Source organism: Cylas formicarius, unplaced genomic scaffold, assembly GCF_029955315.1.
Source record: "Cylas formicarius isolate icCylForm1 unplaced genomic scaffold, icCylForm1.1 PGA_scaffold_3__17_contigs__length_32017465, whole genome shotgun sequence".
Classification (NCBI taxonomy): domain Eukaryota; kingdom Metazoa; phylum Arthropoda; class Insecta; order Coleoptera; family Brentidae; genus Cylas; species Cylas formicarius.
Window position 1 is genome coordinate 21,979,726 of NW_026844326.1, and position 26,164 is coordinate 22,005,889.

At 34.8% G+C, this 26,164-nt stretch overlaps 3 protein-coding genes across 4 annotated transcripts; all 3 read left to right on the forward strand.

Moving 5' to 3' along the window:
* Positions 1 to 1,168: 1,168 nt before the first annotated feature.
* Positions 1,169 to 4,236, forward strand: LOC132699666 (putative inorganic phosphate cotransporter). Its single transcript, XM_060666511.1, has 8 exons — positions 1,169 to 1,226; positions 1,285 to 1,421; positions 1,935 to 2,247; positions 2,300 to 2,520; positions 2,569 to 2,718; positions 2,774 to 2,906; positions 3,424 to 3,668; positions 4,022 to 4,236. Exons 1-8 carry the CDS (start codon positions 1,169 to 1,171, stop codon positions 4,169 to 4,171), a joined length of 1,407 nt encoding a protein of 468 aa, XP_060522494.1. The 3' UTR covers positions 4,172 to 4,236.
* Positions 4,237 to 6,606: 2,370 nt separating this feature from the next.
* On the forward strand, positions 6,607 to 13,006 carry LOC132700079 (putative inorganic phosphate cotransporter). Its single transcript, XM_060667198.1, has 8 exons — positions 6,607 to 6,744; positions 6,803 to 6,939; positions 7,700 to 8,012; positions 8,065 to 8,285; positions 8,334 to 8,483; positions 8,532 to 8,664; positions 12,084 to 12,328; positions 12,857 to 13,006. Exons 1-8 carry the CDS (start codon positions 6,687 to 6,689, stop codon positions 13,004 to 13,006), a joined length of 1,407 nt encoding a protein of 468 aa, XP_060523181.1. The 5' UTR covers positions 6,607 to 6,686.
* A 2,709-nt stretch (positions 13,007 to 15,715) lies between these two features.
* Positions 15,716 to 24,753, forward strand: LOC132699665 (putative inorganic phosphate cotransporter). Of its 2 annotated transcripts, XM_060666509.1 has the most exons (9): positions 15,716 to 15,824; positions 20,036 to 20,125; positions 20,180 to 20,319; positions 22,548 to 22,860; positions 22,910 to 23,130; positions 23,182 to 23,331; positions 23,389 to 23,521; positions 24,220 to 24,464; positions 24,527 to 24,753. In XM_060666509.1, the coding sequence occupies exons 2-9, from the start codon at positions 20,095 to 20,097 to the stop codon at positions 24,704 to 24,706; spliced, it is 1,413 nt and encodes a 470-aa protein (XP_060522492.1). In that variant the 5' UTR covers positions 15,716 to 15,824; positions 20,036 to 20,094; the 3' UTR covers positions 24,707 to 24,753. The 2 variants fall into 2 exon arrangements, with proteins under 2 accessions (XP_060522492.1, XP_060522493.1); XM_060666510.1 differs by lacking the exon at positions 15,716 to 15,824 and having other exon boundaries at positions 19,937 to 20,125.
* Positions 24,754 to 26,164: the final 1,411 nt, after the last annotated feature.

Consider the following 26,164-nt stretch of genomic DNA (forward strand, 5'->3'; position numbering starts at 1 on the left):
TTGGGACAAAGTATGCGTTGAAAAAAAAATAAAAACGCACTTCGTGACTATGAAGACAAGGTGTACACGCCAACAATTTCGGAAGCGAATACTTAATTAAAGATAAATAATTCGCATTTAATGGTATTACTGCGTTCTCTTTTTACATTGACGTATACTCTCTACGCTCCGTCCACTCATCAATGAGTGAGTGTAATCTCTGATAAATCGACAGTGACGTAGACAATTACATTAGGAGTTTTGAGAAGAATTAATGCCAACATTATATAAAAACAAGCTGTAGACTAATAAAAAAAATACGGGGGAATAAAATCTCACTAGCTATATAAAAGGCCGGCTTCCATAGTTTGATATTTATTTCGTTTCAAAATTATTTCTTTCCGTAAGTTTTGCGTGAGTTGCATTTTGCTTTTTCTCATCCATTCATGGACGTTGGGAATGATTCGCACAAGAAGAAAAAAAAACTATCGATTCTTATACAATTCAAACTCTGATACTTCCAGTTTTGAATATTACTTTACATATTTTTTGAAATAGCCCATAACAGTTTTTAGTTATCAAAGGAATCAATTTGTTCCAGCTCCACCATTTTATCGAAAACCGATATACTGTTTTTTAAGTGTGTTCTTCGAATTTTTCTTAGAATTGCACAAAAATTTCTACTGGCATTTCTAGGTTTCTTTTAGCTCGTGCCTTTTTTTTCTTCAATAATTTGAAAATTCCAGTCACCCGAAAATCTCGTTTTATGCAGTCTTGTACATTTAAAATACTAAATTTTTCCTTCACGGGCCTTGGACAATTATCTTTTGTATGTTGTCAATATTATTACATTTTCTACAATGTGATGGAACAACAAATAGTATTATCTTTGAGACACCGTTAAGAAGTATTTAAAATCAGTCTTTAACAGGTCGTTTGCCTGCAGTTCACCTCTAGTTTTAGGTATTACGTTTTCTATTTTCGTCGAAATCAGTTTGAGCAGTAAAGGCAGCTACAGATTCTTTCATGTTATATACAGTTATATTATTTCCACTTAAAAAGTCTGTAGATTGTCGTTTAACAGATAAGTATCTCGATCAATGATTAGTAAAAAATATGCCGCCATATTATCAATAAAATTTATATAAGTCATTTTCACCATCAAATTTTTCTCACTCATGTTGCCGTAATGACCGTGAAGTGTGAACTCGAAAGCTCTCCAAAATGTCAACAAGAAGAAATCCGTCGTAAGTTATTCTACTGTTCTGTTTCCCGTAATTAAAATTGTTTAATTCTGGCACTCAGTCCCCGTTATTGGCAAAAGGCACGTACAGGGTTTTTTGATGTTCTTGTGTCTCATGGTCGAACAAGGAGGAAGAGGCACGATCAACGTTGCTATTGTCTCTATGACCAACCAAAATGAAACAAATCCCGACATATCGGTAAATAGATTTATTGTGATATACAAACAATAGTCTGAAATAAATATGTAATGGCGGAGTTGCGAAATATACTTTGGGTAGTCGAATAAAATTTTATCACAACCCATAACCAACGGAATTTATTCTTCCAGCTAATTAAAACTTATTTTGTGATAAATAAAATCGTGAAGCAGTAAACAAGTAAAGTTCCGATTAACAAGTTAAACATCAAAGTTTCTAATACCTTCCATTTATTATCTAAATTTCGTATTTTATTTAGTTTACTCAATGGAAGCCAAAAATGCGTAAATCATTTTTTTTTAAATTAAAAATTACCTTGAAGTTGTGATTAGATAATCTACAATTCCTCTATTTTATATATTTCACTGACGAATATTATATATATTTTATGCACCAAAATTCATTTGGGAAAAAATGTGAATGATAGCAACGACCAGAGAACGTTTTTGGAAAGTTTCTTTTTGAAGGGATTTTTCCTTTTTAGAAGTTTTATGGAATTTTGCACATTTCCAGACCTACAACTGGGACAACAGCAACGTAGTGCTCTCCTCATTTACATGGGGCTATTTGATTCTGCAAGTTCTGGCAGGTCAAGTGGGCGGTAACCACGGTTACAAATGGCTTGCCTTCACAGCAATGGCAGTCAATTCCCTAGCCTGCTTATTAATACCTCTGGCAGCTGCTTATCTAGGCTCTTACGGAGTTATGGGGTGCAGGGTGGTTCAAGGCCTTGCTCAAGGCTTCTTTTTCCCTATAGCCTATCTTATGTTGAGCAAATGGGCGCCGGAAGAAGAAAGAAGTCGTATGACGACATTCGTTTACTCAGGTGGAATTTAGAGACCAAATGGTACCACCTACTTTAATACGTCCTCTTGTAGGTATTCTGGTAGCGGGAATAATAACAGGACCGGTGACGGGCTACATATGTGCCTCTTCATTAGGGTGGCCGATAGCGTTTTACGTGTTTGGAGGCCTCGGTCTCTTGTGGTGCGTCTTATGGCTGTTCATGGGTTACGATAGTCCTGCTGTACATCCCACGATCAGTCCCCAGGAAAGAAAATATATCGAAGAATCGCTGGGACACCATGAAGCTGCGGAGGTAAGATAGGATGAACTGCGAGCTGTTGGAGTTATTTCTGCTGTTTAGGTAATTCAAACTCCGTGGAAAGCTATGCTCACGTCGATTCATTTTTGGGCTATAGTGGTGGCTTCGATTGGTACCGCTTACGGTGCTAATTTTCTCGCGACCGAAATGAACCAGTATTTGGTTAACGCCATGAAATTCAACGTCGAATCGGTACGACGCGAGTGACGTCATCCTTCCGGTATTTGTTATAGCCCACTAATTGTAGAGCGGAGTTATAACTGCCTTGCCGCACGTTGCCGCCATGATAACCTCACCATTGTATGGCTTCATGTCCGACTTAATCATTAAGAAAAAATGGCTATCGCGCTTGAATTCGAGACGATTGTTTCAACTTTACGGTAAGTGGAAATTTGAACCACCACCGTGCCATCTGTTATTGAGGAAACGAAACATAAATTGTCCTCTAATATTTACGTGTTACAAGTTCCTGTAAATATCGCTGCCTTGATGTCAATCGACGATTTTGAAAATAGGTCCTAGTTTCAGCTTTAAAATTTAACTCATGAAAAACACTAATTAATCGAACTATACATACATTTCGTCGTAATCAGTGAATCGTGATGTTTTGCTTAATTTTAGTTGTCGCTGGTTTTTAAGGTCGCTGACTAACAGGTTAATTATTATTAATAAAAAGTAATGTAATAACATATCACTGCTGCATAGCAACTGTAGGGTATACTGTTTTTTTTTATTTCTTTTGCGACAAGGGTAAAAACATTGGCGAATAGGGGGCGCTAGTGCCTAGCCCGAACGCAGTGATAGAATCTGATTATGTTGTGTAATGTTTGGTCTCGCACTGGTCGAGTGTTTCTTTATTTGTGATGTCAGAAATGAGTGTCCCCCTTATTGTTTCAGGGTGCTATCCCCAAACTATAATTCTAATTTGGATGGCGTTCTTAACAAAGTCGCAGGGAATTTTGGCAGCCGCATTGCCTGTGCTGTCGTTCAGCGCGCTGGGAGCTATTATTTTTGGAGTAAACGTGAATACCCTTGATTTGTCGCCGAGGTTCGCCGGAGTTACTAACGGGATTGCGAATACCCTAGGCTCTGCTTTTGGGTTACTTGCCCCGTTAGTGGTTCAGTACACAGTACCCCATATGGTAAGCCGAAAAAATTACCACTATTGCTTTGTGTTGGCTCGAAGTTTAAGTTCAAACAAGCCAAAACGCCTGTTAGTTAATAACAAAAGTCCCCTTTATAATGTAATTAGCATTGAAGAATCACTATCAACCTTAATCCCCATATGAAGATTATTTGAAATATAAACCAGCTATGACGAATTTCGAACCATTTGGGGATAGTTCTGAAACTTGAATAAATTATGCAAATCGCTCTGACCAATTGCAAGACAGTTTGCGAATTGTCAAGAATTAAGAACCCGAGTCCATTAATAAACATATCACACTTTTGGTAAGTTAAAGTACATTGAACCTAAAATGAAGATTGATCGTAGGACGACCCGGAAGAATGGAGACTTCCATTTCTGATATGCGCCGCAGGGTACGGAGTTTCGGCGACATTTTTTGCAATTTTCGTGTCGGGTGACAAGCAGTGGTGGGACAGTGGACCGATCAAAATCACCAGTGACACCGACAAAGTTTAAATACGTTATGTGCTTGTAACGACAATCAAAACGATTGATTCTTCTGTGATCTGTAAACATATCGATTTTTCATCAATTTATTTTGTATGTCCCAATGACATAATAAAAAGAAAAACATCATTCTAAAATTGTTTCTTCCCCTACACTGGCCTAAGTCATGTGTCTTAGTAGTGCCATTAGAAATAAGGTTTTAAAATCTTCACTTCGCCAATATAAACATAAACAAAATTTTTAGGGAAAAATACCCTTTTTGATCAAAAGAAAAGGGTTTAACATAAATGCGATGATTTGCAATTTTCCTTAGAGGAAACTTCAACTGGCCTTCCGAAAAGTGATAATTAAGAACCCGGCGTTACCTTAACATATTTATTTGTATCATTGCCACGAATTCAAGCACTTGTTTAACGTTTAGTGGTCAGTACAACTATGAAAGTTTCGATTTCGGAAGTGCATACGTCATTAAAAATAGTTTATTCGCGCTTAATATAATTTTTGCATTGATCTGTACTACGTATATATGTATACCGCGCATTCAATTTATATTAATAACATTTTAATTGACTGTAACTTTTTTCTCTTTAGAGAGATCAAGGTGAACCAAAAAACAAAATGTATGGTTAGTAGATAAGTTTTTTTTCCAAGTTACGTATAAAACAAAACATAATACACATATTTTTTTAAATGGAACACCCTGTATATTATATATGTGATTATTCTGATTACAATGATGAAACACACTTTATATTTTAGTCCATTTGTTTTTGACAAATCGTCAAAATGACTGACAAGTAAAAATATGTTTATGTTTGACATATTAGTAAACAACGTTGATGGTTGAATTATTGTCCAAGTCATTATTGTTAAAATGGTTTTTCCCTAATTTAGCACCCGTGAAATGAGTGATATGCTTCAAATATACTTTCTAAATAACAAAAGTGCAACCGCAGCACATCGTCAGGAAATTAGACTTTATCTAAATCGCCGAGCTATTTCAAAACAGATATTTCCAAGGCTGGCAAATAAATTTGCAGAAAACTGTAACTGTAAAAAGGTTTGCCGGAATTATAACGTTTTAATTGAGAAAAATAAGGCAAACATATTAGGATTTTATAAAGCACAACCAGGTTCCTCTATTACTAGAGTATATGAAGAGACAGATCCACTCAGTTTTGAAAGAATATAAATATAATGCATTTAAATTTCGTAAAACTCGAAAACTAAGTGCAGAACAATATCAAACGATAAATAATAATTTTCTGAAAAACATTTTATAGACTGATGAAACTTCGTTCACAACAAGAAAGGGTTGTAATAGACAAAATACGCGATATTGGCCTTTAAATTATCCTAGACAAATTAATTAATGTATGGTGTGGTCTCCTAGATGAGCATATTTTGGGTCCGATATTTATATACAAGATTAACCCCTAAATATATCAGCGCTGATTATATGGCAGCAGGACGGTGCCCCTTCTCACAATGTTGTGCAAGTTAATTTTTTTTTAACATGGAATATCCCAGGGGTTGGATAGGGAACGCCGGAACTATGGATTGATCATCCAACAGCCCGGACTTAACTTTAATGGATTTTTTCTTGTGGGGACACTTAAAAAATCAGGTGCACAGAAGGCCTTGTCATAATGTTATGGAACTTCGGCAAAGGATTTCATAGGCAATCAATCAGTTAAGAGACAATCCGGAAATATTACTAAATGCAAGACATCATACAATTAGAGTGTATAAGAAATATGTGTCACATCAAGCAGTATTTGAAATAGTTAACGAATTGTTTTGCTTTAGTGTGTCTTGTCATTTTTAGTGTTTCTATTCTACTTTAATTTGTAAATAATTATTGTTGCAGTCAGTCACGGCACTCTGATGTTATTTAAAAATTTCCTATTTTTGCCGATTTGTCAAAAACGAGTGGACTAAAATATAAAGTGTGTTTCATCATTGTAATCGGAATAAGATGTTCTAAATAAATATGATGTAGGCTTATATGTCAGAAAATTGATAGTGTTTTGCTTTATACGTCACTTGGAAAAACTTTGCTACTAACCACACATTTTCTTTTTTGTTTACCCTGATATCTCTAAAAACAAAAGTTACAGCCAATTATAATGTTATGAAGATAAATTGAATTGAATGTTAATATGTTAAGTTCGCCTATGCCTATGGACCATCGCGAAATTCAGCCAACCAAGACGAAAGTTCCCCATTTTATTGTACTATACACATGATCAAATACGTTATAACATCTCCAAAAAAGGCATTGTAGTGAGTTTAATTGTAGTGTCTAATTTTTTTTGTTAATTTTTGGTTGAATAAAATAATTAGGATTTCTTCATGTAATGGTGAGGGTGACATCCACTTAAAACGTCTGTAGATTTTATTTTGGCAGATAAGTACCTTGATTATTGATTAGTAATTGACGCGTAGGTATATTATCACATTAAAACATTTAATAAAAGTCGTCTAAAATTTTACTCTTAAATTTTTCACTCAAGCATTTGTAATGACAGTGAAGTGCGAATCTGAAAGCTCTGGAAAATGTCAACAGGAACAACTGCGTCGTAAGTTACTCCAATGTTCCCTCTGTCGTAATGTAATTTTAGTATTTCTTTTATTCAGTTCCTGCTTTTGGCAAAAGACACGTACAGGGTTTTTTGATGTTCTTGTGCCTCATGGTCGAACAAGGAGGAAGAGGTACTATCAACGTCGCGATTGTCTCTATGACTAACCAAAATGAGACAAATCCAAACATACCGGTAAATTAAATAAGAATAATCTTTAAACGCCTCTCAGACGTAAAATATGTTTTTGCTTGATATTTCATTAATAAAAGTAAAATAATTAAAATCTTCACCTTCAATAACAATAAAATCCGGACACGAAAATGTTTTTCAAATCGATACTTTTATAATAAAAAATTAACTTGAGGTTGCGACAAGACAAACTTTTTTAAAAAATGTTATGCATAAATATCGTTAGAGCCTAGAGAGCCGCGGAACCATCCACTTCTATAAATAGCATAAATAATTGTTATATTATTCGCAAAATTCTTGTAATAGATAGATAGATAGATATTTATTTCGCTTTTCGATAGTACATATAACACATATATGGGTCATATTGAGCACGTCACATCGCATTGAAATACAGTGTTTAAACAATACATTTAAAAAAATCATCTATTGAGTAGAGACCCCTACCAGTTAAAATATCTTAATTCTTTTCTTAAACACAGATAAACTATCAGTTTCTTCGAAGCATTTATGAAAATTTAAAACTCACTTGTTTTTTGGTTGGTTTTGTTGCCCGATATGTTCGTGCAAGTCACATCTACTATTCCATCTTGTCATGTTACCTTTGACGTAAATCCCTAAATAAATCCCTACATGAATGTTTACTAGTTGCGCGCCTCATGTAACGAATAGCACGTTTTTGTGCTAAGAAGACCAGCAGTGCACCAGTGGTTAGACCTAATTGCTGACATGTGATCATAATGAATGTAGTGCTCAATTGCAGACGTACGATTGGGACAACAGCAACATAGTGCTCTCTTCATTTACATGGGGCTACCTAGTTCTGCAAGTCCTGGCTGGCCAGGTTGGCGGTAGCCACGGTTACAAATGGCTAGCTTTCACAGCAATGGCAGTCAATTCCCTAGCCTGCTTATTAATACCTCTGGCAGCTGCTTATCTAGGCTCTTACGGAGTTATGGGGTGCAGGGTGGTTCAAGGCCTTGCTCAAGGCTTCTTTTTCCCTATAGCCTATCTTATGTTGAGCAAATGGGCACCGGAAGAAGAAAGAAGTCGTATGATGACATTCGTTTACTCAGGTGGAATTTAGAGATCAAATGGTACTACTTACTTTAATAAGTCGGCTTGTAGGTATTCTTGTAGCGGGAATAATAACAGGTCCGGTTACTGGCTACATATGTGCATCTTCGGTCGGTTGGCCAGTAGGGTTTTACGTGTTTGGAAGCGTCGGTCTCTTGTGGTGCCTCTTATGGCTGTTCATGGGTTACGACAGTCCTGCTGTACATCCCACGATCAGTCCCCAGGAAAGAAAATATATCGAAGAATCGCTGGGACATCATGAAGCCGCGGAGGTAAGATATGATGAACTCCGCGTTGTTGGAGTAATTTCTGCTCTTTAGGTAGTTCCAACACCGTGGAAGGCTATATTCACGTCGATTCATTTTTGGGCTATTGTGGTCGCTTCAATTGGTACTTCTTATGGCGCTACTTTCCTCTCGACAGAGATGAATCAGTACTTAGTTAAGGCTATGAAATTCAACGTTGAATCGGTACTACGGGAATGACGTACATCACACTGTTACATCAGTTAATTTTAGAGTGGGGTGGCAACTGCTATGCCGGCGGTTGCGGCTATAGTGACAACACCATTTTACGGATTCATATCCGACCTTATCAACAAGAAAAAATGGCTATCGCGGTTGAATTCGCGACGACTGTTTCAACTTTATGGTACGTTGGATTTTAACCACAACCCCACACACCCGAAAATTAACCTTAAAAAGTATGATTTTTTTTCACATGTTTAACAAATTTTCTACTGCTTGAATCAATGAGCCACCTAAACATATTACGTCTAAAGGCTCCCGCCCGAAAAATTTGTTTGAACTGATTGAGGTAAAATATGTTCTTTTAAGTTTAACAACGTGATTTTCAGATTATACTGGGTTATTCACGGCCAGTGTTCTATTAGACGTTCATTGAGAATGACTTGCGGTAAATATCTAAAATGTTGGATAGTTTGTTAGTATGCGTATATGAACCAGCTATGTAAAATATTTTTAGTCAATCAGTTTTGCCAGATATACTCCTAACGTATATCAATTTTCGTTTTTTAAATGGAACACCCCGTATATTACTAGGATTCTGCGAAAATTTTCGGTGTTAAAAAAATGCTTTTCAAAAAATTTGGCAGCAAACATCCCGATATAAAATATTATTTTTTTCGCAATCCGTACAGCTAAACACTTGAATTTTTGCCTGCAGTTCCCTATCATAGTATAGTATGAGAATTAACTTATCGCGTACAGGGCGTTCATAAGATAAGGCCCAATTGGTAAGATATGAAAATCCATATAACGTGGAATTTCATATTTTATATTAGCACATAGGCGACGGTGGGTCAACGCGGCTCCTGTTAAGTTTTTTATCTTTTGTGACTTTTAACCATCAAGTCGATTTATTTTTGACTAACTATAACTAAATTTGCCCAAATTTTGGCGAAGCTTCTGGCCCTTGTGCCTCACTCTCACCAATTTACAATGTTACATATAACAATTATAATTATTTATTAAAACGTATTTAATTAAAAGAAAACATTACTGCTTACTAACTATTTTTCTATCTATTACAAAAATTTGTTATTCGTATTTATAAGATAATAATATGGAATTGGAAGGGCTAAAAATATATAAATAATTTATAATTATAATAACGAAAAAAAAAAAGATTTTTCAAGTCATAAAGAAAAAGCCAAAATACGGCAATAAAAGCGAATTACAAAAATCACATTTCATTTAGGTAGCAGGCTTTGGCCCGCCATGGTGACGTTTTCTATAAACAAATTTGTCTTTGGCATAAATCGGCTTAATATTCCGTTATAAGCGTGTGGAAATGAGTAATTGTAACAGTGAAACTGCAAGGAAATACATCAGCCAACAAAAATTTAATATTCATAGCAACTGTTATACACAAAACAAGTGTTAAAGACCAATACACGGTTTTAATTTTTTTTTTAATTTTAATTACATACAATAAGATGTTATGCTTGAAATTACCTCTATTTGTTCTAAGACATCCATGGATTGATTTGAAACTGGAGTTTTATACACTCTTTCTTTAATTCTAAAATCTATTTTATTATCCGTTATCAAACAAAATCGCTTTTCTCGTAAAAATTTTGGATTTTCTGATGACCAAAAATGATTAGTCCTGTTAAAAATACCCTCCCGTGATAATTTTGACTCGTCGATTCAAATAATTCTTCTTCTTCTTCTTCAATAGCATGTCTAGGCGTAATAAATGCAGCACTGAGGAGAAGAGATTGTAATTTAATTATTTTGTAATTATGCTTGTTATGTTTGTTCAGTATCCGTTGAATGGATGACTAAGATATGCTAAAATCTTCTTTGGTGTTCGGAACAGACGCATGTGGAAATGCGTGAAAATATGCTAAAACGTTGATCTTCTGAGTTTATAGCATTTTTTGCCAGTTCCTTGTTGTTTTAAACTTTGCCAATATTGTTCATTAAATCGTCTATGCGTTCTTGAAACAATTTTTTGATACTGACCATAAATGTAAAACAAATTGAAAATATCTGCCTTTGCGTAATTATGTGCCATCTTGCTTTCTCAAATAAACGCCATATTTAACTATGAAAATGCGATTAAATGAGTCGATTTTTTTGCCCACATCAGTGAAAATAGATATATCATCGTTTGGTACTTTTAGATGGCTAATTGCTCATTTAGGTGGCAATATAAAATATGTGGTGTTCCATTTGAAATTCCCACGTAACATAGATTTTTATAACTTGGCAGTTGGTCCCTATCTTATGAAGGCCCTGTACGCGATAAGTTAATTCTCATTGTTTGTTGCCAAATGCTCAAGATAGGTACATAAAAAAGTTCCAGAAAATTTTGCAGAATTTAAAAATGTAATAATATACAGGGTGTTCTATTTAAAAAACGAAAGTTGATATACGTTACGAGTAAGCCTGGCAACACCGTACGACCAAAAGTATTTTACTTAGGTAGCTGATTTTCGCTCACATAACTAACCAACATTTCAGATTTTTGACTTAAGTCATTCTCTGTAAATATCTAATAGGATACTCACCGTGAATAACCCTGTGTATTTAATATAATAATTTATTTAATCGGAGCCAAATAAACCACAAGGTAGTTTTGATACATTTTTTACAAATGAACATATGTATGGTCGTACTCATACCGACGTGATTTTTGTTTATCTTTGCCTGTCAAACCTCAAAAACACATACCACAAAAAACTGAATAGGGAACAATTCCGATAATTTAGGGTTATAGTTTTCTAACTTCAGTCCCATAACAAGGTGAGAAATTCTTTTCTGCGTGGTCCTTAAGCCGACTTTACTTGAAAGCAACCATTGGAAATATGTGCATGCAGCATTCAGCATGTTTCTTCCAACGACACCTGCGATCCTGGTACGATCTTGATATTGCCTTTTGCGATCTGTTAAAAAAGTAAGTAAAGTAAAACTTAAAATTGTCAATAATCTCACTCACGCAGGTACACTATTGCTATAATTCGTGTCTGGTTTGGTTTTATGAGTATCTAATTTAGTTAAAGAATAGTGGAAATCCGTTAATCCCGTTCATGTAAAATTGTTGAAAATGTCTCCGTCATTTGCATTCAACTGACAACAAAAACTGTCTTCGGATAACTTTGCGTGGTGCAAATAATTGTTTATTTCACTACCTTCGCTTTTTCGCCTTTTTACTTGTTGGGCCAAAACAAGAAAAAAAAGTTTTGGCTCGCATGCTACAAAGTCACACCAAACTGGTTTGTGCAACTGAAGAGATTCTCAAAAGACTGTTGCGTGCTACATGTTGAAAATTGCTGCTGTAGTGTAAAACCTGCTTAACGTGACTGTTAAATATTGTATTTGTGTATAAAATCGCTAAATGATTTGGTGTAAAATCAAAACCATCAGTTTTTTTCCGCTAATATGACGTTATTACAAATTAGTATAATGTGGACTATAAAAGTATTTACGTAAATATTATCTGCTCCAACTGATAATATTTTCAGGCTCCGATAAAATGCGTAATAGAATTAATGCTACATCGGTGACTGGAAAAATGTAAAAGGGACCTCTTTATTGTTTCAGCGTGCTATCCCCAAACCATAATTCTAATTTGGATGGCGTTCTTAACAAAATCGCAGGGAATTTTAGCAGCTGCGTTGCCTGTGCTGTCATTTAGTGCGCTAGGCGGTATCGTTTTCGGATTAAACGTTAATATTCTCGACTTGTCGTCGAGGTTCTCCGGAGTTACTCAAGGCTTTGCCAATACCCTAGGCTCCGCTTTTGGATTAGTGGCTCCGTTAGTGGTTCAGTACACAGTACCCCATATGGTAAGCCGAAAAGCTTGCCAAACATAGTTTTCGTTTGCTGTCAAAACTGAAACTCGTCTCACACGATTCTTAAACCAAGCAAAAGGTCACTTTTATGATTGGAAAAGTATAAATTGCATTACAGAATAACGATCAATCTTAACGGTCTTTAGTTAAATGGCAAAATAATTTTAAGGTGACGTAATAATTTGAAAATAATTTTTTCAATTCCAGGCAGTTAGACAAAATTATTTTAGTGTTATGAAAGTCATTAAAGCAGTAGAGCGAAGACTCTTAATTAAAATCCCTTAAAGTGGCCATTTGAGATCATATATATATAACAAACTAAAACAACTCAAATTAATTAGACCTTCGATTTATGGCTATCTCTAGGTTGTGTGAGTTCTATCTCTTTTTTCCAGACCTAAATAAATTCTGCAAGTCCTTTTTGAGCAATTCGAGGAGGGTTTGTAAATGATTAAAAAAAAATCACCTAATTAGCAAATTTTTACTAAGTAAAATAAATTAATTCTAAAACCATGATTGCAGGACGATCCAGAGGAATGGAGACTTCCATTTCTGATATGCGCCGCTGCATATGGAGTGTCGGCGACATTTTTTGCAATTTTCGCATCCGGTAATAAGCAGTGGTGGGACAGTGGACCGATCAAAATCACCAGTGACACCGAGAAGGTTTGAAAACCTACTGTGCTTCTATCGATATGCAATAAGTTAGATTTTTCTGTGATTTGTAAATATATTAATTTTTCGTCAATTTGTTTTATAGTTCCTTATGGTTCTCCCACAACAGATTTTGCCTCATAAAATGTGTTGAATTCAAGTTCCGTCAGCCGGTTGCACCTTGGTTTTAGCACTATCTGGAATGGAATGAATGTTTATTTGACAGTGAGCCATATAGAAAGACAGATTTTGTTTCGATTTTGCATTGAAGAAATTTGCATTGCTTTAGCAACAGTAAAATCCATAAATCTAAAACAGATTCAAAATAAAAATTTCCTTATTGAACTATCATAACTAACATTATTCTACATATAAAAAGAAACAAAAAACTGTCAATTTAAATTAGAATATCTATAGAACTTCTCAGTTCTCAATCAAAAGGTATGGAAAATACCTTGAAGACAAGATCTCTTACGATATATTTTTTAAAATTTCAATATATACATTTTTGATCCCCTTTTGATGGTATAATAAAAAAAATAATCAAAATCGATGAGGATATAATTTAGTTACATTTGGTTTATCATAGTTGAACTAATGTATGAGTAATTTTGTTTTAACTAACTAGCTATGAGCGTTCACTGTTGGGAGCCTTTGAGAATGGGTATCAGGGAGATGCTATATATACTGACTTCTCCAAGGCCTTCGACAGGGTTGACCATGGCATTCTGGGAGGGAAGCTCTCAGGGATTGGAATCTTTGGAGACCTAAATTGGTTTCGCAGTAACCGAAAGCAATCAGTTAAAGTTAAAAATTGCATTTCATTAGAGACTGTTGTGACGTCTGGTGTCCCACAAGGGAGACGTCTTTGGACATTTCTTTTCAATGTTTTCATTAATGACTTAAAAAATATTTTTCGCTTTTCGCTTTAAGGTTGTAGCATCACCTCTTGACTGTCATCGATTACAGGAGGATTTTGATAGGTTTTCTTTGTGGTGCAGACAGAAAAATTTAACTCTTAATACAAACAAGTACAAAATTGTAAGCTTTGGCAGATCCAAAAATCCAGTAACTTTCTCCTATCATTTGAACTCTGGATCGCTCGAAAGACAGAACCTAGTTAAAGATCTTGAAGTTTGGCTCGATTCGGAGCTCACATTTACATATCACATCGATTTTATCACTAACAGAGCTATTCGATTGCTTGGGTTTGTTTTTCGGACTTTGAAGGGTTTTGAGAACATCTTTACGCATAGGGAGCTGTGCTGTCCGCTTGTGCGTTCAATTTTAGAGTATGCTAGCTGTGTCTGGCAACCATAATATGCAATTCACAAGGAAAAAATAGAGCGTGTGCAGCGGAACTTCCTTAGAGGGATAGGTTTTAAATTGGGAATGTCATTTGAGGAAATAAACAACGAGGAGATTATGAAGCTTTTGAATCTGACATCTTTGGAGAGTAGGCGCATATTTTTTGACATCTCTACATTGTACAAAATCCTTAATAAGTTGACGGATGCACCAGATCTTCTGGCATCTGTTGGATTTCAGATTTCTCCTATTAATGCAATATCGATTTGCATAGGACCAACTATGGTGTTAACTCGCCTATGAATCGAATGTGCAAGCTGACAAATATTTTACTGTCAAATAACGAGCGTATTGATTTATTTTCTGACTCTCTCAGTAGTTTTAATTGTAAAGTAAAGACGACTGTTTTTAATCAACCGACCGCCTTGTAATCTTTGTAGTTTATTAATTGTAAGTGTTGTTTGGATGAAGTATTATTACTCGATTGACATGGGTGGGTGCTATTTTTCTTAGTTTTCTTAGGTTAAACTATATTGTAAATGCTAAATACGTCAATAAAAATTTTAACTTTTTTATTTTTTTTTAGTATTTTTAAAACAGACATAATTATGAAATAACAGATGTGCCAGATAATGAGTTTGTCGCCATGCGAAATTATGAAGCAAACAAATTTTTAATTTAGTTGTTAGATTGTTATCGCTCCATAAACGAATTATTTTATTTGAGTTTTTTTTACAAGTATTTCATTGATGCGAGACATGCAAATTGGCTCTTAAAATCATCATACTCAGGTGCTCAAAACAAGAACATCCTTGTCAAACTGTCAAACTAAAACCTTTTCTGCTTTGCTGGATTAAATTTTTGAGAAAATTGAACAGTCCGCATAAAATCATTTCGCTGAGAAATGCTATTTATAAATAATAAAATTAAACTACACACATAAAATAAGACATTTTATATTTGTTTGTATGCAAATGAGGAATTTCTGCATCATTTGCCAAAGCAAAACACAAATTGACATGTTGAGAGAAACAAGAATAAAACTGGATTAAATGTAATCCTAGTTTCGCTACAACCAAGTTATTACGAAATTATCACTTGCTGTAAGTGTTAAACAAAAACGTACAAAATTAAGTGGTACTGTTTCTTGGAACTTAATAACTTAATTTTGGATTACTCAAAAAGATAAAAGAGAAATTTGAAGCCCGATCAATTTTCAAAATCGCAAAATCCGTTGTTTTCAAGTAAAAGTCCAACTTTGCTGGATCTGATCCAAAATATTCATCACCTCTCATTGGTCTCATAATCTTCGGTGCAGCCCTCGTATATAAATATCTAAGCCATTTTGTTATGTATCATAAAAAATTTAGAATATATATAAGTGCCGTTATCAATGGATTCGCAATCTGTTGTCGCCTCTTAATAGCTTTATGCATGTTATTTTGGCATTTTTTTATTGATGCCGTCGACTTTGTCTCATGTTTCTTGACCTGCATGCGTTGACGCAACCGACGCGATTTTCGAAAATGTGAGTATATTCTCGATTTTCCTTTTCTTTCATTATTGATATTAAAATTTTATACCAATATTTATTACTATAAAAAACTGAACTGAAATGTTGCAGAAGTTCGATTTTTACCAGTAAATTCGAAGAAAAGATCACCGCTAGAAATTATTAATAAATGGCAGTAAGAAATCCACCGCTTTCACCGAAAAAAGCTTATTTTTCGGATCTTGAATAGTTGTTCCGGACTTGAGTAAAATTGTTTTTTTTTGCAAAATTTTATTATGCCTGGGATTTCATTTAATTAATTTTACCACCGATCCGATGAATTTTTATCATAAGCGTGCGTATATCTGCATTTAATGTATGTTGTTTTTGTTTTATTTGCATGTAGTTTGTGAATGAAATTTTATCTCTCAACAACTGTTCAACGAAAGAAATATTCATTCATTAACGCTCGAAATATAAGAGAGGTCACAAAATATTTTAATATGCTAAAATTACTAAAATTGATGATTTTATTTTAATAAAATTAAACTTTTTTTCTTAAAAACCGGATTTTTTTAAAATCGAATAACATTAGTAGTGAAATATTTGTTTAACAACAATTCGTGGAAAATAATTATGTTTACATTATATTTAATTAACCCTGATGTTACGAGGTGTAACAATTAAAATATCCTTTTTAATATTTTAAAATATCTTAAACAATTTTAAATAAAAACAAATTAGGGTTTTTTATTTTATTTCTTTTTTATATAGTTAGTAAAGTAAAAAAAGACGGCAATACCAAAATACATTTTTGAAAATGTGTACAATACGTTATTTCAACTATAAGCAAATATTCTGCACTTTTTTTCTATTTAACGATTTTTGAAACATCGCACAAAAACTTTTGCCTGAAATTAATATCTACTTTTGAATCAATGTTCTTGTATCGGGGAGTTTCTAGCACTTGCGAGCTTATATTTTTGATTTGAAATATTTGCCCTGATTTTAACTTGCAGGTCAGTTTCAATTATATTTTCTTCGATTTTCAAATGTTAGATTAGATAATGAGACTATTTTTGTTTGTAGTTTAGCGTCCAGGATTTTGATGCAAGTGATAAAATAAAAGTTACTTTATATTGTGATATTAATGTGAATCAACTGTAAATATTTCCCAAATAGTTTAACAGATCTGAGGAAGCTAGATCTGTTCAATTAGAAAAATTTTTACAGTCCGTCTGAATTTGTTTGCCACTATCTCGAGAGCATTAAAAATAAAAATTAATTAAAAATTATCTGTCAATTTCCATCCCTACGGTCGACGCAGTTGCGAGATAAAAAAATAATAAGTTTTGTCGATTGCTGTTAATTGCGACAAGCGTCTTGACCTCCAAAAAATTGCTAATCAACGAAACGTATTCCGAAGGGTGTTGGAATTATGGACTTCGAGAGTTAAACACGATAAGATATTTTAATCGCTGAAAAGCGCTAATTATTTTTTTTTGTTTAAAAATATTCCGCCAAAACAGCTCACTATCAAAACACAAGGTCTGGGTGAAAAGGATTATTTTCATGCGGGACTACCGTACGGTTTAATGATTAGCACTGGATATAAAATTATTCATAACCTTTTATCTCGGTTTATTTTACTTAATAACTTTTTACAATCCCTGTACAAACTTCTCCGTTGGTGCATTAATATCCTGTACTGGTTTCGTCATCTTTTTTTCTCCATGGCAACCAAACCGATATTCTGGAACGATTGCCTTAAACTTAAAAAAAATAGTGTCCAAAACATCCGAAGCAATTATAGTAGAAATAGATGTATAGATAGATGTATAGATGTATAGATAGATAGATAGATGTAAAAGGAGACATTTTTAATCTAACCAATCAAATAACAATGGAATATTGAATGCAAAGCAAAAATTGAATATAAGGAGTGTTGAAATGATAGTAACTAACCAAGTCACTGAATGTATTAGTTTACTGATATTTTTTATTGATATTTGAATGTAAAATTGACATGGCCGTCAAAAAATATCTCTCTAAACTTGTATAGAGATCTGGAAACATGTAACGTTAATAGTAATAATATGATTTTATTGAAAATACCTTTCTATTTTTCTATTAATATTAGTTTTTCTATTTTTTGAACTGAGGTGGCTTTTACTTGATGAAAATCCATTTCTCACAATTAAATTAGAACAAAAAATTTTCAGATTTTCACCGTTATTCATTACCTTATGACAGCTTATTCGACTACGCCGTGCCTTTACCATATGCATACTATGAGAATATCCCGACATCTATGTACACAATCAGGTAGAAATGTTTCGAAACATCTATCTAAATTTGGTCTTAAGATTGCTTTTCAAAACTGAAAACACTATTGGAAATTTTTTAAAAAACAATAAAACTAAATCACGAAAAACTCAAATGTCCGGAGTCTACAAGTTGAAGTATGGATCATGTCCCAAAATTTATATCTGAACATAAAAGAGAGTATAAAAATAAAAATTCGGATTCTGACCATGCCATTCATTTAATTTAATGAAACAAAAAGCAAAAAACCTACATTTGAGACACTCGAATCTATTACTTAATGACCAATTGTATTTAAAGGCGTCTCCGTTGTTAAATTTAAATTTATAACTCTACACCGGTATATTGCCATATTTTGTATTAGATAAAGTCACGGTATTGTCGAAAGAGTTGTCATAAAGTAATAAATAACTGTGAAAATCTGAACATTTTTTGTTCTAATTTAATTGTGTCTTCTATTTCTCTAAAATTTTCTTAAAATTTTTGATTTTATCTCCTGTTTATCCCGTTTTAAGAAAAAATAATAGGGGATTTTATAAGTACATGTAGTAGTAACAGTGCAGCCTGAATTGGAACAAATTTTGTTCTATCGATACTACGTAATGGTTGCTTGAAGGTGGTAGGCACTGATTCAGTAGAAATACTAAAAGGATGTGAAACTTTCATTGTCTTCATTTTTAACTTACACAACGTTTCGGATAGTTGTACATACTAGGCGACGGCGCTCATCCATGACTGAGTCGTGTGCAGTCAAGCGTGAAGTTGTTAAACTAGAATGCCAGCATTGGTGCGTATTATTAGAGGTTGCAAATTGTTGATATATCCACGCTTGGATTGCTGAAGATGTTTTCATTATTTCTAATGAAAACTGCTTCTTTAAATTTGCGCTCTCTGTGAACAACCCGCGCTCTGGACCATTTTATGTTGTGTTGTTTGGTCCACACATGTTCTGCGTTACCTAATTTTTGCGTTTCACCCTTCATTGTATATTTCTTAAGTTCTTCAACTCTTATTCTTAGAGGTCGCTTGGTGTCGCGAATATATGACTCTCCGCGTTCACAGGGTATCTGGTAGATACACTCTTTCTCTTGAGTCGACGTTTCACGCTTTGTTTTTGATATTGTTTAGCTATCCGCCTAATCTTTTCTGATATTCCTTTCACGTATGGGATCGTCAAGAGGGAAAGAGTATCTACCTCACATGGTTTCGGTGTTGTTTTCCGCTTACAGTTTGTTATTATTTTGTTTATAGATTTTTCGGAGTAACCGTTCTGAAGCAAATCCTTTTTAATATTATTTAATTCGGTATCGAGAGATGCTTGGTCGCTACATATTGTGATTGCTGTTTTGCACAGTGTTTTAATTGTTCCTAGTTTGGTGACTTCAGAATGGTTAGACTCAAAATTTAGATATTGTCTTGTGTGATTAGGTTTCCTATATACAGACGTGTTAATAGAACTATTATTTCTACTCACTAGGACGCTTTACTATACTATACTACACAATAATAATGTAATGATAATGTAAGCATTATATCAAAGAACTGACATTAGACGTTCTGAACACCCTCCTAAATAGAAGAAAATAATTGACAATACCGGTACTAAAATTTTTCCATATCAGCCGATTTGAAATGTTATTGGATCAGTATACGATGAGAAATGATTTTGTTGTCGGGGCAGCATCAACATAATATCGAGACAATAGTATCTACACAACAATATTCTGCAAAACAATGATTTTGCCGCCAATTATTACGTGTTCCACTTATTTCCGTTTACCGATAAGCTTCGATATGAATTAAGAAAATCTGTAAGTCACTGTCTATAGATCGTTCGTGTTCATCTGGAAATCCGAAACTCGTTCATATATAAGTACATCTCGTTTCCTAGTTGGGACCACAAGTGCTTCGGTTTGTTTCAGCTAACCATCAAACGTTACGCGTCGAATTCCACCAAATCGTCTCCGTTTACGACTTCGACATGGAGAAAAGTGCGAAAGGGAAACCGTTGAGTAAGTAGTTGTCAGTAATTTAAAACGGACGTTTTGAGGAGACTTGTTTCGTAGGCGCCCAATTCGGAAAACGGCACATACAGGCGATCTTGATGTTTTTCTGCATAACGATAGAGTTCGCTTCGAGAAATATCCTTAACGTTGCTATAGTATCCATGACCGATCCTGATGCTTCGTCCAATCCAGACGTACCCGTAAGTTAATCTTTTTGACCGAAATAAACTCTTATTTGTGAGCCCCAGTTCATTTATACCTCTTTGTGCCTTCTTATTGCCCTGTTGTATCTTAACCTTGATCAAAAGATAACCAAACTTTAGCGAGAAGAAATTGTTGAATCATTAACCTTGGATTAAAAATTGGTTAGTTAGTGCGCCCTTGGTGTACATAGTTTTTTGTGGAATCTTTATTTTAAATACATTTCCAGATGGATTTAGATAAGTTTACCTCAAATGAAGATTTTAATGAAATGTTGTTTAGACCTCTCTCTACATATGATTACTGTTATTTTCATTAAAATCATTTGCTATTTGAACCAAACACTTGTTTTTTTTTTTCTACAATGTAAAAATGTTTTTCCCGATATCCAAAAGAGCTTTTCTTCAACTTTATTGAACGCACAGAAGCACAATGATAAGATTTTACAGTACTTATCAGTATAAAAAATAAAATCTTTTAAAATTTTCTTTTGGAAACCGCATGCGTTGCTTCAATGGTTTAAAAAACAATGTGCAAGATGCTGCGCATATATTGCCAAGTGTAGATAACTCGAAGTTAACGGAACTCGTTTCGGCAAAACTCACTTCGATTTAAATTTGACACTAGTTTGGAGTAAACTTATTCCAAATTGAATGAGTCTTATTCGGAACAAGAGAATTGCCTTGCCTTAGATTTACAACTTAAGTAAAAGTTTTGTAATTGTAAGAAATAGAATTTCTCTTTATTTGGTAAGAGAAAACTTGAAAACTATATTGAGAAATTTTTTGGACATAATATTCGGTCTAGATAATAAAAAAAAATTCTGGATAGTCCGCGGTTTGGCAACTAATTTTTTTTATCGAGAATTATAAGTATTTTTCCATGTAGATCGCTATCACTGCATAAGCATTAATTGTATTAGATTTATTACCAACCAACCGAAGGTAAATAATAATAAGGCGTGTGATATACGTTTTGGCATAGGCATTGAAAATTTATCTTTAGCGTTATTTACGCATTTATACAGAAAAGAAAACAATTAACATATCACGACTAATTGAAACGAATGTTAAGTTGTAGGACTTTGATCGTTATCGTTGTTGAATTGATCAGCTTGGGCCGTTACACTAATGTAAAAAGTCACTTACTTTATTATTTAGTTTGATTAATTTGGGTATGCGTGGCATTTGAAATTTTGAATTGAAAAAGTTTTGATATTGTGTCGATATGACAAACAATCTGTATCTGCAAGATCTAAATTAAGTTAATTATTGAACTATTATAACTAAGGTTAGATTCCTTCTCTCCAATTTTGATAACATACACGTAAAAAGAAACAAAAAACTATCAATTTAAATTAGACTATAGAACTTTCCAGTTCTCAATCAAATGGTTTCGAAAATACCTTCAGGACAAAGTCACTTACGATATATTTTTTAAGATTTCAATATATACAATTTTGATCCCCTTTTGACGGTATAATGAAAAAAAAAATCAAAATCCATGAGGTCATCTACCGAAAAAAAAAATTATTTTAGCTAATTAAAAGTGATTTAGATGTGGTCTGAATTTAATTTAGTTACATTTGGTCTATCATAGTTGGGGTTTTGTTTAAACTAACTAGTATTTTTAAAAGTCACAATTATGAAATAACAGATGTACCCGACAATGGGTTTGTCGCAATGCGAAATTATGAAGCAAACAAATTTTTAATTTATTTGTTAGATTGTTATCGCTCCATAAGCGAAAGGAAAACAACTAACATATCACGACGTGTAAACTAATTAAAACGAATTATAAATTGTCGGATCGTTATCGTTGTTGAATTGATTTGGACCCTTACACTAATGAAAAAATTCACTTACTTATTGCAAAATATACTTCTAGTCTTTATTTTATTATTTCGTTAATTTACTTATTTTGATTAATTTGGGTATGGGTGTAATCTGAAATTTTGAAAAAGTTTTCATATTGCGTAGAAATCACAAACAATCTGTATGTGCAAGATCTAAACTAAATGAATAAAATGAATGTAATATTATTACAACCGGCAAGTATTAAAAAAAAAAAGAATAACACCAGGAAAATATGAAACTGGCATGGTGGAATTTTAGTAGCACAGACTATAAAGATTTATATTAAATGGAGAAACGTCTCCAAGTGAAGATAGTACACACCACTCAAACTTTGCTTCCACGTGTTTATATGCTGTTATAATATTTTCCAGACTTACGATTGGGACGACACCAATATTATATTATCCTCGTTTTCATGGGGATACATAATCCTCCAAGTGTTGGCCGGCCAAATGGGCATAAGCCACGGCTACAAGTGGGTGGTTTGCGCTGCAATGGGGGTCAATTCCGTTGCGTCTTGCTTAATACCATTCTTAGCGTCCCAATGGGGTTCCGCTGGAGTCATGGGTACGCGCGTGGTCCAAGGAATGGCTCAGGGTTTCTTCTTTCCCATCGCTCATCTTATGATAGGTAAATGGGCACCGGAAAATGAAAGAAGTCGTATGACCACGTTCGTTTACATCGGTAAATCGGCTTTCCACATTGTTGGCTCCTTAATGAAGAGATGTTTTAGGAGTCGGAGTTGGTGGGGTGATATCGGGACCCATTACGGGATACCTGAGCGGCTCGTCGTGGGGATGGCCTTCGGTATTTTACGTTTTCGGCGCTATGGGGCTACTGTGGTGCCTCGCATGGAGTTGGGCGGGTTACGACAGCCCAGCAACCCACCCAACGATTAGTCCTTCGGAAAGAAAGTACATCGAGGAGTCGTTGGGCCAACACGAAGACAAAGGGGTAAGAGGTAAAAGCAGAAAGTGATTTTTACGTTAGGTTTTGTCACTTTAGTCGATCCCCACACCGTGGAAAGCGATTTTCACGTCGATTCATTACTGGGCGGTTGTAGTCGCTTTTCTGGGGTCAGCGTACGGTAACATCTTCATCACCACCGAGACGTCTCAATATTTAGTGAACGTGATGAATTTAAGCGTCGAATGGGTAAGTGTGAAGGAAATATTTGCTCCGGGTGTGGGGGTTCACGCAATTTCGTTTCAGAATGGGTTGGTGAACGCGCTACCCCATATAGCGGCCATTGTAACTCTACCTCTTTACGGATACGCCTCGGATAAGATTATCGAAAGGCAATGGTTGACGCGCGTAAACGCAAGGCGCTTCTTTCAACTCTACGGTGAGCAAATAATTTATTTTAATTATAATGTAATCTCATCAGATAATGGTTGTCGAATGGCTGATAAAAACGGACCATCAGAATTATCTGTAGACTCTCAACGAGTGCATTATCGTATTTTTCAATGACGTTCGCAGAACTTGAGAAACTTAAAAAGCATGATTCTTACGTCACTCCAACTTTTGCTCCTAACGCATGATAGTTTCAATTTCTTTTGACTTGAAGTGTCTTATCTTATTCCTATTTTTCACAAAACGCTTTTATTAGTTTCATTGTAAATTGTAATTTTACTCTAGAGAATAAGAGTCAAAGTAAAGTCGTTCCCCACTGTATTTCATCGTTGTTTGAAAGGTTCTTGATTAGATAAGCCCAGTATAATCTCAGCATCCATCCACTACTTAAATACAATTTACTTACACTAAATTCCCTCAGTGTTCTTCTCCAATAAATAAAGTTATGGATGGTATCATAGTGCTTTTTCTCCATCCATCCTTTTTGAAAGCAATTCTGCATTTGAAAATACTGTCTCTATTGTTAAGACGAATCTCAAACTTCCTCTGGTAAATGAAGAAATTTAAATAAAAGGAGTTCCATTCTGATCTCTTTGAAAAGTACAACTCATATATGGCGATAATTCATCACAGTTTAAAAGTTGGGTTTTGGTTAAGAGTACTTCAAATAATGTTTTTCAATTGCAGGCAGCTACGTACAAGCCATAGTATTAGCTTGGATGGCATTCCTGAACGAATCGCAGGTTGCCTTGGCCATAGTCTTGCCCATAATAGGAAATGCAGCGATCGGTGGCATTCTATACGGCAGCGATGTTAATCTCATCGATTTATCTCCGAGGTTCGCGGGGGTAACTCACGGATTTTCCAACACGTTGTCGTCCGCCATCGCCATGCTCGCACCCATCGTAGTGCAATATACCGTAACCGACATGGTAAGTTCCAACGTTAGATATTACGAACCACATCTAAGAGAATTTCTGTTTACGAATTTCAGTCTGATCCAACCCAATGGAGAATACCTTTCTTAGTGGCTTCTCTGGGATATGCGGTGACGTCGACGTTCTTTGGGTTTTTCGCATCCGGCGACAGACAATGGTGGGATGCCGGGCCCAAAGATCAATCGGAAACTACCGACAAGCCTGCGGAGATTATAGATCTTGAGAATGTGATATAAGTTATTTTAAGTGTTAAAGTTGAAAGTTTTTATTTGTTGTAAAATAAACCGTCATTTTCAAAGAATTTTATTTTTTAGCTTTGTAAGTAAAAGTTGATTGCTGGGAATATTTCCAAGGGATTCTTGTTTCTACTATTTGAGCCGATCAACTCTGATGAACTTGAAAGTACGAGGGGGTACCCAAAAAAAAACCGGAATCATTTTTTATAAACCATATATTGTTTTGAAAATCACAGAACGACCTTATCCCCTTCAAAATACTGTCTATTACAACTAATACATTTGTCCCAGCGGTGCTTCCACTGTTCGAAACATTCGACAGCTCATCCCTCGTTTTCTTCTTGACCTCTTCAATGTTGTCAAATCGCTGTCCTTTCATGTCCCTTTTCATACGTGGAAATAAGAAAAAGTCACACGGAGCGAGATCAGGCGAGTAAGGTGCATGAGGCAGAGGAACCATGCCATTTTTAGCCAAAAACTGCTTAACAGAAATGGCTGTGTATGCAGGTGCATTATCGTGGGGAAAAAACTAGTCCTCTGTCCGCCAAAAAATGGGGTCTTTTTTGTCGAATACTGTTGCGCAATCTTCTTAAAACTTCCAGATAAAAAGCTTGATTAACGGTCTCACCTGGTGGAACGAACTCTGCATGAACTACGCCGTTGATATTTTTGAACGGGGAGACAGTGACGTCTTCCATTGGCTGGACTATTGCTTCGTTTCTGGATCGTAACCATAGCACCATGACTCGTCACCAGTAATGAAAAATGAAAATGAAAATCTGGATCCGTTTCAAGCTGTTGAATCAAAGCACGACATGTTGCAACTCGATGTTCTTTTTGCATGTCAGTCAGAACACGAGGAACAAACTTGGCAGCAACTCTTTTCATTCCCAAATCTTCGGTTAAAATTCGCTGAACCGTGCTCCAAGACAACCCACTAATCTTTGATAATTGTTCAATTGTCTGTCGACGGTCTGTGAGCACAAACTCTCGAACCTTTTAAATACTTTCGTCGATTCGAGCAGTTGATGGACGTCCAGAACGAGGTCGGTCATCAATTGACTCGTCGCCATTTTTGAATTGAACAAACCACTGGTGCACTTGAGTTTTTCCCATCGCATCGTCTTTATAAGCTGTTTTTAGCATTGAAACAGTTTCAGCAGCACTTTTACCGAGCAGAAAACAAAATTTCACAGCTGCACTTTGTTCTTTTAAAATTGACATCGAAAAAAACGAAATAATGGCAAAAAATGGCACTGCAAGTGAACAAAACAAGTTAAATTTAAAACGAAGGTGGCGTTGAACTCGCAATAAGTTGTACTATCCACAACCCAGCGGCAGAAAGGTGTACTATACGAGCTCTGCGCGCGGCAATTCAATTCCGTTTTTTTATGGGTACCCCCTCGTATAGCAATCCTTTGCTGTTTTCTATCTTCCAGATCATCTATGATTTATTTG

Excerpts from the sequence above, each read along its gene's own strand:
- LOC132700079 (XM_060667198.1), top strand. The coding sequence starts at position 6,687 with ATGACAGTGAAGTGCGAATCTGAAAGCTCTGGAAAATGTCAACAGGAA. Across the intron at positions 6,940-7,699 it reads AGACAAATCCAAACATACCG|ACGTACGATTGGGACAACAG; the intron begins GTAAATTAAATA and ends GCTCAATTGCAG. Across the intron at positions 8,286-8,333 it reads GACATCATGAAGCCGCGGAG|GTAGTTCCAACACCGTGGAA; the intron begins GTAAGATATGAT and ends TCTGCTCTTTAG.
- LOC132699666 (XM_060666511.1), top strand. The coding sequence starts at position 1,169 with ATGACCGTGAAGTGTGAACTCGAAAGCTCTCCAAAATGTCAACAAGAA. Across the intron at positions 1,227-1,284 it reads TCAACAAGAAGAAATCCGTC|TCCCCGTTATTGGCAAAAGG; the intron begins GTAAGTTATTCT and ends TCTGGCACTCAG. Across the intron at positions 2,719-2,773 it reads TGAAATTCAACGTCGAATCG|AGCGGAGTTATAACTGCCTT; the intron begins GTACGACGCGAG and ends CACTAATTGTAG.
- LOC132699665 (XM_060666509.1), top strand. The coding sequence starts at position 20,095 with ATGGAGAAAAGTGCGAAAGGGAAACCGTTGA. Across the intron at positions 22,861-22,909 it reads GACCACGTTCGTTTACATCG|GAGTCGGAGTTGGTGGGGTG; the intron begins GTAAATCGGCTT and ends GAGATGTTTTAG. Across the intron at positions 23,332-23,388 it reads TGAATTTAAGCGTCGAATGG|AATGGGTTGGTGAACGCGCT; the intron begins GTAAGTGTGAAG and ends ATTTCGTTTCAG.